At 42.6% G+C, this 19,102-nt stretch overlaps 1 protein-coding gene across 4 annotated transcripts in view; it reads right to left on the minus strand.

Moving 5' to 3' along the window:
* Window positions 1-19,102, minus strand: part of deptor (DEP domain containing MTOR-interacting protein) — a 72,908-nt gene that overhangs the window by 31,713 nt on the left and 22,093 nt on the right. For all 4 annotated transcript variants that reach the window (XM_048528402.2, XM_048528403.2, XM_048528401.2 and 1 more), the window contains exons 3-5: window positions 11,067-11,245; window positions 8,459-8,582; window positions 2,418-2,596 (exon numbers count right to left, since the gene is read on the minus strand). In XM_048528402.2, coding sequence (XP_048384359.1) covers window positions 2,418-2,596; window positions 8,459-8,582; window positions 11,067-11,245 — 482 coding nt within the window. The remainder of the gene's footprint in view (window positions 1-2,417; window positions 2,597-8,458; window positions 8,583-11,066; window positions 11,246-19,102) is intronic.

A 19,102-nucleotide genomic window follows, 5' to 3' on the forward strand; every position in this document is an offset into this window, starting at 1 on the left:
AGGATTGGGATGAAAACCCTTGATTCCCGCCAGTACCAGAGTGCTGATGTCAAACCTCAAGTGGCTGAGGTCAGGAGAACAAAATCAGCCAAAGTTCTTGCTCCCAATCATTACTGATTCTAAGGAATTTGTTAGCAACCTCTGTGTATGGTTATAATCTCTTTGTTTCAACCCACTTTCAACTTGCAGCCTGTAACCACCATTCTGATTGCCCAAGAAATTGTCTTGATACGACCAACTGATTCAGTGCATGATAATGAAAAATAATAGGGTGTGTTTTTTAATTGAAGATGCCATTTAGAGCCACAAAGACTAATTCTTTGAGGACGTGACAAAGTTGATTGAGGGAAAGGCTGTAGATGTCATATACATGGACTTCAGTAAGGCGTTTGATAAGGCTCCCCATGGCAGGCTGATGGAGAAAGTGAAGTCACATGGGGTCCAGGGTGTGCTAGCTAGATGGATAAAAAACTGCCTGGGCAACAGGAGACAGAGGGTAGTAGTAGAAGGGAGTTTCTCAAGTTGGAGACCTGTGACCAGTGGTGTTCCACAGGGATCTGTGCTGGGACCACTGTTGTTTGTGATATATGTAAATGATCTGGAGGAAGGTGTAGGTGGTCTGATCAGCAAGTTTGCAGATGACACTAAGATTGGTGGAATAGGTGATAGTGAAGGGGACTGTCAGAGATTACAGCAGAATATAGATAGACTGGAGAGTTGGGCAGATAAATGGCAGATGGAGTTCAATCTGGGCAAAGGTGAGGTGATGCATTTTGGAAGATCAAATTCAAGGGCAAACTATACAGTAAATGGAAAAGTCCTAGGGAAAATTGATGAACAGAGAGATCTGGGTGTTCAGGTCCATTGTTCCCTGTAGGTGGCAACGCAGGTCAATAGGGTGGTCAAGAAGGCATACGGCATGCTTTCCTTCATTGGGCAGGGTATTGAGTACAAGAGTTGGCAGGTGAGGCTACAGTTGTATAAGACTTTGGTTCGGCCACATTTGGAATACTGTGTACAGTTCTGGTTGCCACATTACCAAAAGGATGTGGATGCTTTGGAGAGGGTGCAGAGGAGGTTCACCAGGATGTTGCCTGGTATGGAGAGTGCTAGCTATGAACAGAGGTTGAGTAGATTAGGATTATTTTCATTAGAAAGACGGAGATTGAGGGGGAACCTGATTGAGGTCTACAAAATCATGAAGGGTATAGACAGGGTGGATAGCAAGAAGCTTTTTCCCCCCCAGAGTAGAGGATTCAATTACTAGGGGTCATGAGTTCAAAGTGAGAGGAGGAAAGTTTATGGGAGATATGCGTGGAAAGTTCTTTACACAGAGGGTGGTGGGTGCCTGGAGCGCATTGCCCGCGGAGGTAGACACAGACATGTTAGTGTCTTTTAAGATGTATCTGGACAGGTACATGGATGGGCGGGGAGCAACGGGATACAGACTGTTAGAAAACAGATGACAGGTTAGACAGAGGATCTCGATTGGCGCAGGCTTGGAGGGCCGAAGGGCCTGTTCCTGTGCTGTAATTTTCTTTGTTCTTTGTTCTTTAAGACCTTGGCAATGTAACTCAAGACATGCTGAGACACTGCTACTGAATCACCATCTGCAAAACTTGCTGACACATGCCTCTGCAAGTGACTCGGAGAAAACATTTCAGACCTGCAAAGCTGAGCAAAGGATTATATATTATGTTGGAAACTTTGGGAACAATTTTATACAAGTTATGCTTGCGTTGTTCTAAGCTGCATTAAAATCCTGTTCAGTGACAAAATGCAAAAAGATTATTCAAAATAAAAATGTCTTCCCAGCATAACTTTGGCTATTTGATTAAAAGATGCTCTGAATGTCATGCACACTCCTACAGTGTTTTTGTTTTTCTGTTTGCTTATTATGCTCAAATTCATTTGGTTCTGTATATACTGGCAACTAGTGTCTCTTGCTTTTCCACCAATGTATTACAGAAGGCCAGGAGGAAATGTCCTCTTCACTAAATGGCCACAAGTTCTGGTAGTGTGGAACAGAAATTGGAAGGGGGGATCCTGGATGAATTTCTATTTGGAAGCCTTGGGACTCTTTGGCAAATTGCAATTGTATCATAGGTTGAGATCAAATCAAGCTGGGCTTCCTCATCACTTAAACAGAGAGCTTCATAAAACTATTATGCACCAACAAACAGCTGAAGACCAGGCCAGGGTTGGGGCAGTGCACAGATAAGTCACCATTTGCTTGAACTCTTTCTACCTGTTTTTATAATCGACCTGTTCAGTGATGTTATGACATGACTCGGGAATAGGTGGGACTTGAATTCAGGCCTGGCAGTCCAGGGGCAGGGACTCCAGCACTGTGCCACACTGGGGAACAAGTGCTTCACATTGCATGTCAAATGGCAATTAGTTAATCAATTTCTCACCATGTTGAATAATGCCATGTTCCAGCAATCTACAGCAGAGCTGTTCCCCTTCACTCCTTAAGGCAACCTCTCCTTCTTGTATCAGCCAGTTGACAAATTCACTTGCTACAAAGGCACGCTGATATTTCATTCCTTCTTCCTCCCTTGTCTGCATTAGGTAGTTCTCAGTGGTCATCAACCTGTTGTGACAAAGTTACAAATACACCCCTTGGTTTAAAATAGCTATGCGTACATAAACAGCAACTGACCTAAGAGAGGAGAGAAACAAAACAGAAGTCTATATACGAATGCAATCTTCAATCTAAGGCAAACTTAAAATTGCACTGAACGTTCCAGATTCCACAATAAATTGTCCTTGAGTACAGTGATATTTCATGAGTTTGTGTGGCAACTGGTATAAAAAAAAAGAGACACTTATAATTTGTTACAGAGAGAGTAGAAACTGCTGATGCTGGAGAATCTGAGATAGCACGGTGTGAAGCTGCATGAACACAGCAGGCCAAGCAGCATCAGAGGAGCAGGAAAACTTGATGTTTCGGGTCAGGACCCTTCTTCTGAAAGGAAGGGTCCCGACCCGTAACGTCTAGCTTTCCTGTTCCTCTGATGCTGCTTGGCCCACTCTGTTCATCCAGCTTCATACCATGTTATTTGACATTTATAATTTGTTGACTTAGAAGGCCTGGATACAACAACAAGATATACAATGAAATACTTTTGAGTAAAAGTACAGACAACATTTTAAAGCTTCAATTTATTGATTTCATGCACAGGCACCCAAGATTTTATTTTAAAAAAAAACAACGCAGGCAACTTCAGACATTGCATGCAGGAATTTGCAAAGAGAGACCCCTGTTAGTTTTCCTCAGCTTTGCTTGTACTGTCAAAATTAATTTTGACAAGGGACAAATAAGGGAGGAAAAGGAGGAGAAAGAGAAAGGAAAATTTATAAAATATAGGACATCAGCATTGAAATAAACTCCTACGCCAAAAAGACTAAAAGAATATTTTTCATGTTCATGACAAATGTAAATCAAAATGAAAAATACTTCCACTCTCCCACCAAAAGCAGTCTGTGCTTTTTTTCCATTTACAGAAAATGAAAATGTTTGTTAAATGAAACTTATTGTGTCCTCACTAACAAAGTCAGAAAGAGGAGTATATTTTCTAAAAATGTTGAATCATTCAGAACAGAAAAGCCAAACCAAACTCACTTGTTAGGCTAATACCATTTGTCAGTAGCTTCTAGGCTTTTGGAACTTATGAATAAAGTTTTAGTTACAACTCACTGCTGGACTATTTTAGGATTTAATTCAGGTTCAGCCCAGATCTTGCTGAAGAATAGGATGATCTCCATTGCTGAAAAATACAAACAATTTGCAAATCAAGACACATGGATATCCTGACACAGCTGACTCTGTGAATTTCCCAGGAAGTTGAAACTTCTGACAGCCAATTACCCAGCATTTGGAAGCCTACAGAAAAGTTCCCTCCTTGACCAGTTACCTTCCAGCCCTCTAGCCATCCAATGATACCTGACACACCCACATCCCCAGCTCTCTCCCACTTCTACCTGAAGAAAATTAATGCCATACCCCCCTATGACCTGACCCCAACTCTATCGCCCCACCTTGGACCTGCCCCAGCAGCTCCACCACACTCTCCCATGTTCCAAACTAAATGCCACTCTCTTCCCCAACCTACCCATTCTTCATTTACTTACTTCCTGCCTTACCCATCCTACTGGCCTCCCTGCCTTACCCATATACCTGGTCCACTGATCTGCCACTCTACCGCCTTACCTCACCCACCTTGCCTCATCCAACTTCTGGAAATCATTAACGACATTGAACACAGATTTTTAATTAGTAACAGGTTAAAGGGTTGGGAAGAGCAAAGTGGAGTTGGGAGGCTGAGATGAGATCAGCCATGATGCGGAGCAGACTCAAGGAGCTAAAGTATTGACTCCTGATCCCAGGACTTGTGACTGACAATTCTCGGGGGTCACTGAGGGGCAGAAATCCCATTTGAATGGAGTAAGCTCATAAACATATGAATTTGGAGCAGAAATCAGCCACTCAGTCCCCAATCATGACTGCTGTGTCTGTGTTTCAAACTTCATGCAGGAGAAGCCAAATATTACTTCCCAAAGTTGTTCAACCCTCTAAAAAAGTTTTCTCTTCGTCTGTCTTGAAAGGATGACACCCAATTTTCAAACAGGGACCCCTATTTCTGGATTCACCCCCAAGAGAAAATATCATTCTCCACCCCACCCCAACCTTGTCAAGACCATTTAGGATCTTATACACATCTCACTGTTCTATAGCAAAACAGAAGCATACTCAGTCTGTCCATGAGGGATAATGGGAACTGCAGATGCTGGAGAATCCGAGATAACAAAGTGTCAAGCTGGATGAACACAGCAGGCCAAGCAGCATCTCAGGAGCACAAAAGCTTATGTTTGGGGCCTAGACCCTTCATCAGAGGGTCTAGGCCCGAAAGGTCAGCTTTTGTGCTCCTGAGATGCTGCTTGGCTTGCTGTGTTCATCCAGCTCCACACTTTGTTATCTCAGTCTGTCCATCCTCTGTTATTGCTGCAGCGTGTGCTTCTTTCTGGTGGGTAGCTGCTGGCTGGCTTTCCTAAAATCAAACTCTTTGAAGCTTCTACCAGCCTATCAGAACAAAATAGGATTTCACTGTGGTTTTGTGCTTGTTTCCAAACTTTATAGCCGTATAAAAGGATTGCAACATTATCTTCAGCTTGGGTTTTTTTTGTCCAATAGATTGAGTTTGAATGCAGGGTTTCCTTAAATTGCTCAATGCTTTTCCAGTTATACTGAAATTACTTTCATTGCCACTGTATGGCTGCTGAGAACTGCATGTTAGAAATATAGGTGAACAGCAACAGGGGATATATGGGAGAATGAGGTGACACAGGCGAAGAGAAAGAGATTGGTGAAGTTTCTGATGAGTTTAAACAATGCTGTACTGGAGTATTTCCAAGTCCGGATTGACTTTTTTTTTAAAGACCACCATCAATTCACTCATGTCACTAATTACTGACTCTAGATTGAAAATCAAGCATTTAATTTGCTCTGCATGTGGAATATACTTGATGGTTACAGAACATCACAACAATACAGACACTTTCACAAACAGGTCATCAACTCAGAATGGTAATTCTGAATCTCTCTTTGCAGATGTTGCCTGACCGCCTGAACACTTCCAGCTTTGTAATCTGCTAGAAAAGTCATTCCGAGTTGAATGTTATGTTTTTTGGTAAGTCTGAGCTGTGTTTAGTTTTCAAAGGGTTTTTCACCATGAGGCCTAGCAGATTTCCTCGCCCTATCTGATCAAACTTGTGCATTAAAATTGCCTGTTCCCACCCGACAGTGTCTCTCACATCCAATTTCTGCCCCATGTTACCACAACTCAACTACTCTGCCAATATCTAGCCAAAGACTGAAATCTTCTGTGCCATCTTGAAAATACCACAGCCCACTTGGCCAACTCTGAGGCTGCCCTTCTCATTTGTAGACATGTCTGCAAGATGTCGGAAAAGGAGAAGGTGGCAATGCGATCTACCAACACTAAGCTGGAGATCCTGGTGGGAACTGAGAGAGGAGGCCAGGCCACCAGGCCCTGCAAACCTGCTCTGAGCTTGCCACCTGGGTCAGTGCCATCTCCAGGATGAACAGAACAACAGACAGCATGTTCCACGGAAGGTCAATGATCCTCTGCGCTCAGCCAGGGTTAGTGTCACTGGCTAGGCTAATTTATTGCCAATCCCTAATTACCAGAGAGCCGATCAGAATCAGCCACATTGCTGTGGGTCTGGAGTCACGTGTTGGCCAGACCAGGTAAGGACAGCAGTTTCCTTTCCGTAAGGACAGTAGTGAACCAGATGGACTTTTCTCAACAATGGGCAACGGATTCACGGTCATCACTAGATTCTTAATTCTAGATATTTTGTTGAATTCCAGTTCCACCATCTGCCATGGCAGGATTCAAACCCAGGTCCCCAGGATGTTATCTGGGTCTCTGGATTAATAGTCCAGCGACAAAAGCACTAGGCCATCGTCTCCATCTGAGGTCTGTTTCACAGAATCATAGAGATCTACAGCATGGAACCAACCCTTTGGCCCAACATGCTCATGCAAGGCAGTTTTCACAATTAATCTAGCCCCATTTGCCTGTGTTTGGCCTATATCCCTCCATCATATCCCATCCATGTACCTGTCCAAATGTTACTTAAATGACAAAACTGTATTTACTTCCACAGCTACCTTTGGCAGCCCACTCCAAGCACTCATCGCATTCTGCGTGAAAAGAACTGCCCCCCTGGATCCTTTTGTATCTCTCCCCTCTCATCTTAAACCTATGCCCTCTAGTTTTAGACTCCCCTACCCTTTGGAAAAGCTGTTTGCTATTTACCTTATCAATGCCTCTCTGGATGTTATTAGCTTCTATACGGTGACCCGTCAGTCTCCTATGATCCAGGGATATAAGTTACATCCTATCCAACTTCTGTTTGTAACTCAAATCTTCCAGTCCAGGTAGAATCCTAGTTCATTTTTCCTGTGCTCTTTCTAGTTTAATATCCTTTCTATAGTAGGGCAAACAGAATTTTATGCAGTAGTCCAAATGTGGCCTCACCAAAATCTTGTACATCTGCAACAAAATGTCAAACTATTATATTCAATGCCCTGACCGATGAAAGCGAGCATTCTGAAAGTCTTCTTCACTACCCTGTCTAATTGTGACTCCAATTTCATGCAGATATGAAACTGTACACCTAGGTCTCTTGAACACATCCCAGAGCCCTACCATTGACTGTCTAAGTCCTGCCCTGGTTTGACCCACCAAAATGCACCACCTTGCATTTACCTAAATTGAACTCCATCTGCCATTCCTTAGCCCACTGGCCCAATTGATCAAGATCCCACTGCATTCCCAGATAACGTTCTTCACTGTCCACTATACCACCAATCTTGGTGTCACCTACAAACTTATTAACCATACCTCCTAAATTCTCATTCAAATCATTTATATAAATGACAAAATAATGCATCCACGGATTTTACTGGTGACACACCCCCACCGATAGCGTTTGCCAGTTTGCTACACATACAGTGTTTGTGCTGCATGAAGTTCTGGTACACTGTACAGCTGTGAGATTCATGTAGCACACACTGCCATACAGCAATATGTCCACCTTCCACCACTGCCTCCCAGGCTGAGGGCTTCTGACCAGCAATGCAAGCAGCCTGGTTGTGTGAGAGCGTTAACTGGCACAGCTACTAAGACAAAGCAAGGAGGACATGCTGTGAATAAGCATGTTGGTGCTAAGTGAGTGAACTCTAACAGAGCAAGCAAGCAGCCCAGTGGTCTGTGAAGAGGGTGCCAGACCTGTGTGCACAAAATGTACCTGCTGCAGCCGTTACAACATTTGGTGTCAGTGTGCCATCCAATGCTGCAAGACTGCATGGCCAGCATCTCAAACAACTGTAAAGACAACAATGTCTTTGGAGGAGGAGGGAGTAAAGCTCTTGTACCTTACCCAGGGCTGCAGTTTGATCACAGTCACCACGGAAATCATCCAGAGCAAGTGGTGCACTGAACCCACCAGCTGCTTGCTCTGGTTTCCATGTTGAGTTTTCCCCCATGTCTAGCTTGTTTGGCTCGTTCACTGAAATGGGATTCTGAATATTAATGCGGTGTTAACAAGACATTTAACAAGCAGTAATCCCTGTCAACTGGCATCTCGCCACAGCACAGTGAGAATCCTGTCAGGCTGCTTGTGAAAAATGTAAAACATGGCACAGGATGGTTTTGAATTCTTGCTGTTTCTGAAGCGCCTCTCACCATAGCCCATGTTGCTCAGACCCCTAACAGATTCTATCCTCAATTGGCATCTTCCAAATCCATCAGGATACGATATTTCAAAGTTGAGAAGATTGAGAGTGCTGCCATTGATAAAGCAGTATCAATTATTATGAGGCAATAAGAGGTCGAAAGGTCCATCTGAAATGGGATCTACCTACTTATCGTATATCCTTTGACCCCTCGTGAAAACCTTCACTTCACTATCCAATGGAAAAGTGCCATCATCTTTTCTGAAGCGGTAGAAGAGTTTGGCATCCTTAAATTCCTTATGTTCATCACAAACTAAAAAAAAATACAGAAAGTTTCAGGTTTAATACATTTTGGAGCACAGGTCGGAACCATTTCATTAGAGAACATGGGGCTGGAGTTTTCAAGGAGTGGCAGTCACACACAGCTATCCTCTCTGCTCCTTTTTATTAAGCAACAACAGAGCTCTACATTCCTGACAGGAGATTCCAACTGGGACTCCTTCAAAACGTAGAACCATACTTCCATTCCTACACCTCCCTTGCAGTGTTGGACTTTTGGGAGAGGACAATGATGCTCCATTTATTACAGAACTCAGTCGCTCTGTGCTAAAATCTAAAAATGGCCTAGGTCAAGTGATGGTAGTTGGAACTGGGGCATAGATGGCTGGAGGAGTTGGGGGAAGCTCAGGTCTCATTGTGGGCTAATGTCAGCAGAGGGGCATGGTTAAGCATCTGTGGGAGCGTAGTTTGAGATATGTTTGCAAAGTCAGGATTGTTACTCAGAGTTAGACTATATATTTAAAAATCTTACATTCCCCGAGTAACTATTGACTTAATTTCCTCAGAACCCTCCGATGTCTGATTTAAATGGATACTTTCAGAACGTTTCAGGCACAGCCGAACACAAGGTTCTTCAATCATCAATGTCCCCAGAAATTCCTTTGACATCTGCTATGATGGGGATTCCACAGAGTCCCCACGCAAAAAATTTAAAATAGATTAGATTCCCTACAGCGTGGAAACAGGCCCTTTGGGCCATCAAGTCCACACTGCCCCTTGAAGCATCCCACCCAGACCCATCCCCCTATAACCCACAAACCCCTGAACACTATGGGCAATTTAGCATGGCCGATCCACCTAGCCTGCACATCTTTGGACTGTGGGAGGAAACCGGAGCACCCAGAGGAAACTCACGCTGACACGGGGAGAATGTGCAAACTCCGCACAGACAGTTACCCGAGGCTGGAATCGAACCTGGGTCCCTGGCGCTGTGAGGCTGCAGTGCTAACCACTAAGCTACCATGCCTCCCCAAAGAAAGTGGCCATCAGAAAGTCCAGGCCATTATGCCTGGGATGCTTCAGCAATGATTTATTATATGTAACACAATTTTACACCAGCAGCAATCTACAGGAGATTCTGATCAACTCTGTACTTTATCCCATCAATCCTGCTTTCAAATTAACCATAGCCCGATCACAGCTGTTACCAGCAGAAACAATATGAGCAAATTACTGCTGATGCTGGAATCGAAACGAAAAGCGAAAAAATGTTGGAGATCACAGCAGATCAGGCAGCAAGCATGGAGAGAAACATTAGCTTGCTTTCTGTCCATAGATGTTGCCTGGCCCGCTGTGATTTCCAGCATTTTTTGTTTTCCAAAACAATAAGAAGCTCAGGAAATGGTTTATAGATTGGTTAACGAAGAAAACAATACAGAGGCAGTGGTTTATTTTGTCCACATTGTAATGTTGAATTCCTAATAGTTTAAATGTGTGACAGGGTAATAAAAAGTGTACACGAATAACACCACATTTAACAAATTAAAGGAAATCAGATGCTTTTGTCACTGTACATGCAACTCACATCTTTACAAAATTCATTTCAAGCAAACAAAGTTTGTTTGGAGGTAAGAGAAGTATGTATTGAGAGAGACATGTACTTCCTTTGACAATGTGAACAGTTACGTCTTTTGCATCACTCACATAGTTCTACTAACTCTGTTTGACTAACCACCACCTTTAGAGTAACTTAATTATATATTGCATGTACAGCAAAGATAATGAAGAGGCAAACTTGACAGCAATCTAAATATACCCACCCTTTATTAAATCCCACGCTGAGCAATGTGTGAAAAGGGCTCTTCAGGAGATTTCCTGAACCGTAATACAAATGTTGGCTGTGTCTGGGACAGCACAGTGTAAAACTGAATACAGCAAATGGAACTCTTTTTTTGCCTAAAACCAGGAGCGGGTGGAGCAGGAAGTAATCAGTTTGTCACATTGCTCAAGTGATGCATTTGAGATGCAGCAACGTCAACAGCGAAAAGATACATGCGGACTTCAGTATTCATTTTAAACACACACTTTATTTGACTTCCCGCAAACTGTAAAACTGTATTGTAAACATTCGAATATTTTCATGTTGGAGCAATGTGTGATAACACATCAGCGCCCTGACAGACTGTACCAGGTATGACATGGGTTCAGTCTGACTTTGCACACTTCACAAATATGTAACGTGAAGTCATATTGTTTAACTTCAGTGTAAATCTTGCTGCACCATCCACTTATTAGCACATCTGGATCAAGATTATTTACATCAGAATATTAGCTGTTTGGAACAGCAAAGATTTTGGGACAGAAGGAGGAAGGCTATGGAAAAAGGTAGCGTGAAGTAAAATTGGGTTTTCTCATAATCACATTCGCCAAATTTACATGTGACTTTTTACCATAGGAAGCACAGCCATTGACATTTTAAAAAAATCTTTTGAACTGATTGATAGTCGTGCAAACATACCATGATGGATGACACTATGGTCCAATAGTTTCTGCACCAACTTGATTGCCATGTTCCTGTCAGCAGCATCTTTGTGATCCAGCAGCCAATCAATTAATTCTTTCGCCACAAAACAATTTGGATAGGTTCTAAGGTGATATCGCCGATCTTTGATAACCTTTTCTTCATGAAGCCTGAGCCTGAAAGTAGACATACAATAATTTATCAGCAGTGACCGAAGGTTTCTAAGCGAATGAAATTCAAGAGACTGTTGATTCAAAACACCCAGTGATTCATCCTAGATAACAAGGTGCAGAGCTGGATGAACACAGCAGGCCAAGCAGCATCAGAGGAGCAGGAAGGCTGACATTTCGGGCCTAGACCCTTCTTCTGAGCTTTCCTGCTCCTCTGATGCTGCTTGGCCAGCTCCGCACCTTGTTATCTCAGATTCTCCAGCATCTGCAGTTCCTACTATCAGTGATTCATCCTTACCAGCATAATGTGAAATTCAGAATTCAGTAAAGGGTTGAATAGGTACAATTTAGAAAGCTACAGAAACTGTAATGAGGAGTGGATATTCCAAATACAGAAACACCAAGTACCAGAAACCAGATAAACTGAAACAACAGGGGGGAAATGTACAAGATGATGAGATTGGAAAAGAATTGATTCAAGGCGACAATGCAGTTCAGACAGACATAGCTCAGTGAAGTCAGCAATGCAGTAATTAATCGGGGGTGGATATATAAAGGCAGGTCAAGAGCAAAATCCCCGATAGGTGTCAACAACAAGGCTATGGGCCTAAGTGCTGGGAAATGGGTTTAAAACAGTTAGCTGGTTGTATTTGACTGGTGCGGACTCAATGAGCCAACTAACTTTTTTCTGTGCTGTAGACCACTTTTAACTCAAGGAATTGTGACATGTCTGCATGCTAAGTCCTACTTGATCACTACATTACAGCAAGATTTTGCAAGTTAATACAAAGCTGAAGAAACCTTATCTGTGATGAAAGGTTAAAGATCTGAGGATTGGTTGCTCTAGAGAATAGATACTCAGCGGAAATATTGCACAGAAAACTTCAATGAACTGTGAAATATTGGAGAGTGCCAAAATCTAGAAACATGGAGTAACAGGAATACAGAGGACTGGGCTAATGGTAAGATTCTTGGTAGTGTGGGCGAGCAGAGGGATCTCGGTGTCCACATGCATAGATCCCTGAAAGGTGCCACCCAGGTTTATAGAGTTATTAAGGTGTACAGTGTGTTAGGTTTTATTGGCAGAGAGATTGAGTTTTGGAGCCATGAGGTCATGTTGCAGCTGTACAAAAGTCTGGTGCGGCCGCACTTCGGAGTATTGCGTACAGTTCTGGTCGCCACATTATAGGAAGGATGTGGAAGCATTGGAAAAGGTGCAAAGGAGATTCACCAGGATCTTGCCTGGTCTGGAGAGAAGGTCTTACAAGGAAAGGCTGAGGGACTTGAGGCACTCGAGAGAAGAAGGTTAAGAGGCGACTTCATAGAGACATACAAGATGATCAGAGGATTAGATAGGGTGGACAGTGACAGCCTTTTTCCTTGGATAGTGATGGCTAGCTTGAGGAGACATAGCTTTAAATTGAGGGGTGATAGATATAAGACAGATGTCAAAAGTAGGTTCTTTACTCAGAGAGTAGTCAGAGCATGGAATGCCCTGCCTGCAACAGTAGTAGACTTTAAGGGCATTTAAATGATCATTGGATAAACATACGGATGATAATGGAACAGTGTGGGTTAGATGGGCTTCAGATTGGTTTCACAGGTCGGCGCAACATCGAGGGCCGAAGGGCCTGTACTGCGCTGTAATGTTCTATGTTTGATGAAATGCAAGCTCAAATTCAGAATGACAGAAGTCCATGGATTTAGCTTTGTCTCATTTGCAAGAAGGATTAGGAGACAAACAGATAGCAAAAGACAACTTGGGAGGCAACAAGAAATTAGGAACGATTTACGGGAAAATGCGAGAGACATTTTAGGAGGCAGATGATTGCAGAAAAACAAAAACTAATAACTCAATTTGTTACACTGCAACAAAGCCAATTAACCATAATGCCGCATATACCTTGGACTGAAAGGTTATAATAACTTCTGAAGGAAGTCATCTTTACTTGAGGTAAAAAAATTTCCATCCCTTTCTCCTCCTCAGTTGAAATACTGTTTCACTGCTCTCCAGGCACAAAAAATGTACAAGGAGTCACAGGCTTGTAGATTAGGCAGTTCTATGGTAAATTATTTTTAAAGAAAGTGAATGGAAGAAATTCTGCTCAGCCACTGTTGTAACAGCAAAATTTTGAAAAGCCCAAATGTCATATATTCTGATACAAAATGGCACTTTTGAATCATTCAATACCCTTTTGTCTTACAGTCTGTAAAACCCAACCAGCCTCATTTTTCACTGCATAATGACATCTCCACAATGAATATATTATATTCACTTGTCGATGTAAGGAGTTCTTTATCCCATATTTTGTGAAGAACTACCAACAAAAATTCAAGTAGGAATTGAATGCCCTCTGATTTGAACATGAATAACTAAATTACTACAACTTGGAATGAACATTAAGATCATGCCAGAACTTCTTTTTTTCTCCTAGTTCCCATCACGGTCACATTTTGACCAGGAGACCTAAACCCTGTTTATATGATCCTACTGCCACTAAATCGATAACCAATCAACAACTCCTCCTGGACTTTTATGTTAGTTAATATAGCCAGGTACTGCTCCTTTTCAAATGTGCAGTCACTCTGTCTTTCAAAAACTTATCTTTGAACCCTTTTCCACTTTCCATATTCCTCCCCACCTTTCACAACTCCATGTTTGAATTTCTCCAATCAGTGCCTGAAAAAGCCTTCAAAGTTAGAAATCACATTTCATTAGATTGTGACCATGCTACGTACCCTCCAGCTCGTCACCCATCAGTACTGGTCTGCGACTTTTGACTATTTGATGAAACCATCCTCCCCGAGTGTCTAGCCAATGGCTCTGCCCCTGTTTGTTCCCACTCTATTGTCCTGAGTCAGTGAGAGACTCTCTTATGACTTCTCTCACGCAAACTACCCCAAAGCAATATTACTGGAAGACATCAGGTTCTGCAAGCGCACTGACAACAACAGATGTGACTTCATTGTCACCTCTTTTGACCTCAATGTTGTCTCTAATTTGTCTTACCAATTGTCCAACTTCCAACACAAGGACTTTCGCCAATTTATACTTTAGAAAGACTGAATCCTGCACCTTGGGTCCCAACAAAACGCCAACTTCCATCCATCCTGTGACTAAACCAGGCTGATAGAAATGACCATGTAGTGGCTGAAACCCGCTAGACTTTGTTGACCACAAAGTCCTTGATTGGGGTTGTTAACCTCGACCAATCAGGAAAGCCCTGGCTGGCCAAAATAACCAGGAGATTAGAATCTCCTCAATTCAGGGGACTGACTCTGAGCTGGGCTATAGCCAGTGTACAGTGCACAAGGATGACTTGGTGAAGGGATACTGGTCTCTGTGCAGTTATTTCAGATCCCAACTGATCTATTGACATTTTATTTTCTCAATCACCACTGCCCACATAATTCCACTACGTAACATCACCATTGGACCCTTATCTCAGACCTCAACCATGAAACCCTCAGCCACGCCTTTGTTCCCTTTGTATTTGACTTTCCTACTGCTCCCTTCGCCAGTCTTACATGCTGCATTCTTAGAAAATGTTAGTTTATCAAAAAAAAGCTGCCATTTCTGAACCCAAACTCACTATTAGCCCTGAGCACTTAAAAGGAACAACACTGGCTACTCCAGTCTTCTGGGGCCTTGCCGGTGGCTAAAGAGGTAACAAAAGTCTGAAGCAATTAATGTGGTCTACATGGACTTCAGAAAGGCCTTTGTCAAGGTCCCATATGGAGTTCTGGTCCAAAAGGTAACAGCCTATGAGATCTCAAGCGCGTTGGCAAGCTTGCTCCAAAATTGGCCTGCAAACGGGAAGGAAAGGGTGATGGTGGAGGGCTTTTGTGATTGGAAGCCTGTGACCAATGGTGTACCACAGGGATCAGTGCTGGGACCCTTGCCGTTTCTTATGTATGTTAATGACTTGGATGTGAATGCAAAACGTGAACATTAGTGCTGATGTTGATAGTGAGAAAGAGGGTTTCAGGCTACAGTCTGATTGATCAGCAGATCATTTGGGTGGAGCAGATGGAATTTAATCCTGATAAATTTGAGGTGATACATTTGGAATATCTCATAAAGGCTGGATTTACACAAGGAATGTAAGTCCCAAGTGAGTACTGAGAAACAGAGTACATAACATCCCTGAAGGTGGCCACACAGGTAGAGAGGGTGGTGAAGAATGCATCCAGGAACTGGCCCTCATTAACCAGGGTATAGAATAGAGGAGCAAGGAAGTCAGGTTACAACTTCATAAAACATTGGTTTGCCCACAGATGGAATACTGTGCGCTGTTCTGGTCACCACAGAAGGTTGTGATTGCACTGAAGATTCAGGATTTTGCCTGCAATGAAAAGTCTCAATTATGAGGAGGGACTGGATAGGCTGCGTTCATTTTTCTTGGAGCATAGGAGGCTGAGGGAGGGGATCTGATTGAGGAATTCATAGTTATGAGAGATATAGGTAGGGTCGATAAATCTTTCCCCATGGCAGATCTGTCTAAGACCAGAGGGCATAAGCATAAGGTGAGGAGTAAATGGTTTAGAAGCAATCTGAGGGAAGAAGTTTTCACCCAGAGGGTGGTAGATACATGGAACGTGCTGCCTGAGAGGGTAGTGGGAGTAAGTACACACTCTTCAAATTCTGGAGCATAGTAGGCTATAGACAGGTACAGATAAATGGTATTAGTGTAGTTTGGCGCTTGTTGGTCAGCACAGAAATGGTGGGCTAACGGGCCTGTTTCAATGCTATGTCACTGTGTGACTCTAAATGCTACTTTTTAAAAAAAGAAATGTAGAACAGAGACATGGAACTGAATCTTACATCGTTTTGGCTAAGTGCAAGCTGTGTTGAGTCTTTTTTAGATGATTTTTGGCTGTGAGACCCTGCAATTTCTTTATTTTTTTCTTCATCTTGGCAAATTCACCTGAGTATCTACCTGCCCTGCCCCGATGGAGTCCCGCTTTTCTGATTGCGGCCACTCTGATGGGGTGGAATAGTGTAAGTGTAAGTGCTACCGTCTTCACTCTCCTCCAAACGTTCGCTCTTTCTTTGATACAAGACCCACCTCCCAGGAGGACTCGTGCTATATAATTCTCACTGAGAAATCTGTAGCACCACTAGCTCTGCATGTCCTCAGTGCTGCCTACTCACTCGCTCAGGATACTTTTCCAGCTGCACAAGGAATAGCAGCCACGCCACAGGCTTTCATCTCCATTAGTACTCGCTTCAGTCTCATTCCAAGAGAAAATCAACCAAAATGGAGCAGAAAATGTCAAGAGTGTGGTGGGCTGCCCAAATTCAGCCCCTCATACTTTATGAGAGGATCCTGATTCTGACTGAGTGACTGGCCATATCGAACCCCCTGTGGAATCGTAAGGTGCTTGTGACTTATGTATTGGGACCTCCTGAGAAAAGGCTCTCTCCGATGACTTGCCTGAGGCCTAGTAACTACCACGATGAGTTTCCTGACTTTGTGTCTGCACTAAATGACACGGCAAGGCAATAATACCAAGATGTTAGTGCAAAAAATTCAACATCTTTTGGAGTAAGCAATTAGCCGTGGACCCATTCTGTCTTCCTCATTGAGAATTCTTGATGTCTAGTTTGCTCAGCAAATTTCTTAAGACAAGAAGCTGAATATTAATGAGGTGAGCTGAACCAAACCAATAATAAAGCATATAACAAGCAATAATCACTTTTAATTCGCACCTTGCAGCAGACTCGTCAGAACTTTACCTCGCGATGCATAAAAGATGGAAAGATGATCCAGACTTTGGGACTACCACAAGACTTCTCGGTAATTCTGCTCCAAATCTGACCATAGCTCTCAAATTTCAGGCCTCAATAAAATTCCACCCAGTTGCTATATGTACTCACATCTTTGAATGTGGTAAGCTAAGTAGGGAAGATTCTTTAAAGAGGGCTCCTGGCTTTATAAATAGAGGCATCGATCACACCAGCAAGGATTCATGCAAAACGTTTATAGAACATTGCTGAGGGCCCAGATGGAGTTTTATAGTCATTTTGGGGCAATACGCTTTGAAAAGATTTGAATTGATTTGATTTATTTATTGTCATGTGCATTTTATTCCAAAGCTGTCAAGACCTTGGGTGAGTGTGAAGGAGATTTGCTAGAATGGTACTGGTGGGGTAAGAAAAACTTCAGTCATGTTGAGAGAGAAACTATGGTCATTCTCCTTGAAGGCAGAGGATGAAAGGAAAAATTGTTACCAGATATGTCACTTCATTCTCAGACGTACTACTGATAGTGAAACCTGGAGGATCCCTTTGAAAGCTTCATTCCAGTCTGGAAAATTCCACTCACCATTGCTCTCCCTCTTCCTGAACTAACTTAAAACAAAGTGTCTTACTGTTATGGTCCATGCGTTTTCCAAAGAAGTTAACATTTTGGTACTTTTATCAAACGCTTTCTGTAAATTCTTAAGGCCAGCATCAACTGCACTTTCAATTACCCTTTCGGGTATGTCATCAAAAAAACTTAATCAGTTAAATAGATATGATTTGTGTTTAACAAATCCATTCTGTCTGGCCCTTTTTACTCATACTTCTCCAGGTGAGAATTTAACTTTTGTCTTCAATGTTGGTCCCACTACTGACATTCAACTGGGCTTTTGTTAGCAGGTTTATGGTAATCCAAATTTGAATGGTAACACTTAAGTGTTCTGATGTCATGGAAATGTAAAGGATGTTTAAAGATTGTGATCAGAGCTTAATCTTAAACTATCTCAATGCTAGCTTCCTTCAATAACCCCGTTGCCTAGTTGAGATATAATCAAAGAACCAGCATGCTATTGTTGGTAAAATGATCCCACACTGAAAAATCTGATTAATGACGTCAGTCTGTGCACATCCAGTCATGAATTTTAATAGATAATAAAAAACGAACATGAAGAGGCTCCAATCCCATTCTTGCAATGTTGGACCCAGCACATATGTTAAAGATCAGGCAGAAGCATTCACAACCATCTTCAGCCTGAGGTGCTGACTGATTTTATTGTTGTCGCATGCAGCGAGATACAGTGAAAAGCATTGTTTCGCATGCTACACAGGCAGATCATATCATATAAAGAAGGAGAGTGCAAAATAAGTGTTCAATGGCAGAGCACGTGCAGAGAGAGATCAGAATTAACAATTGATAGATCTGTTCAAAAGTCTAACAGCAGAGAAGAACGTTGTTCCTGAATCTGTTCATACGTGTGCTCAAATTTTCTTCTGGCCGACAGAAGTGGGTGGAAGTGCGTATAACTGGAATGGGAGGGGTCTTGATTATAAGTGGATCATCCATACTAACTTCCATCTGAGGTCAGTATCATCACAATGAGACAAATGAAGGCTTATGGGTCCATGACATTTCAGCTGTAGTGCAAAAGAGTTTTGCTCTAGAACTAGCCTCACCTCTAGCCAAGCTGTTCCAGTTGAACTCCTGACCTCTGACCAATTCGAAAATTGCCTTGTTTTGCCCACTCCAATATGAACAGGATAAAGCCGATTTGGCTTAGTATTGCTTCATTAGTTGACTTATCAATCATTAAAGTGACAGAAGGTGTCAGCCCACAGTGCTGTCATTAATATACTGAGCAGTGATGCTCAATCTAGGTTTCACCAGGGTCATTTCACTCCAGATCCAATTGGTATCTTGGTGTAAACATGAACAAAATGCTAAATTCCAGAGGTAGTGGGAACTGCCGGTGCTGGAGAATCTGAGACAACGTGGAATAGAGCTGGATGAACACAGCAAGCCACGCAGCATCACAGGAGCAGGAAAGCTGATGTTTCGGTGATTTCTGAAGAAGGGTCTAGGTCCGAAATGTCAGCCTTCCTGCTCCTCTGATGCTGCT

Source organism: Stegostoma tigrinum, chromosome 5 (genome assembly GCF_030684315.1).
Source record: "Stegostoma tigrinum isolate sSteTig4 chromosome 5, sSteTig4.hap1, whole genome shotgun sequence".
Lineage (NCBI taxonomy): Eukaryota > Metazoa > Chordata > Chondrichthyes > Orectolobiformes > Stegostomatidae > Stegostoma > Stegostoma tigrinum.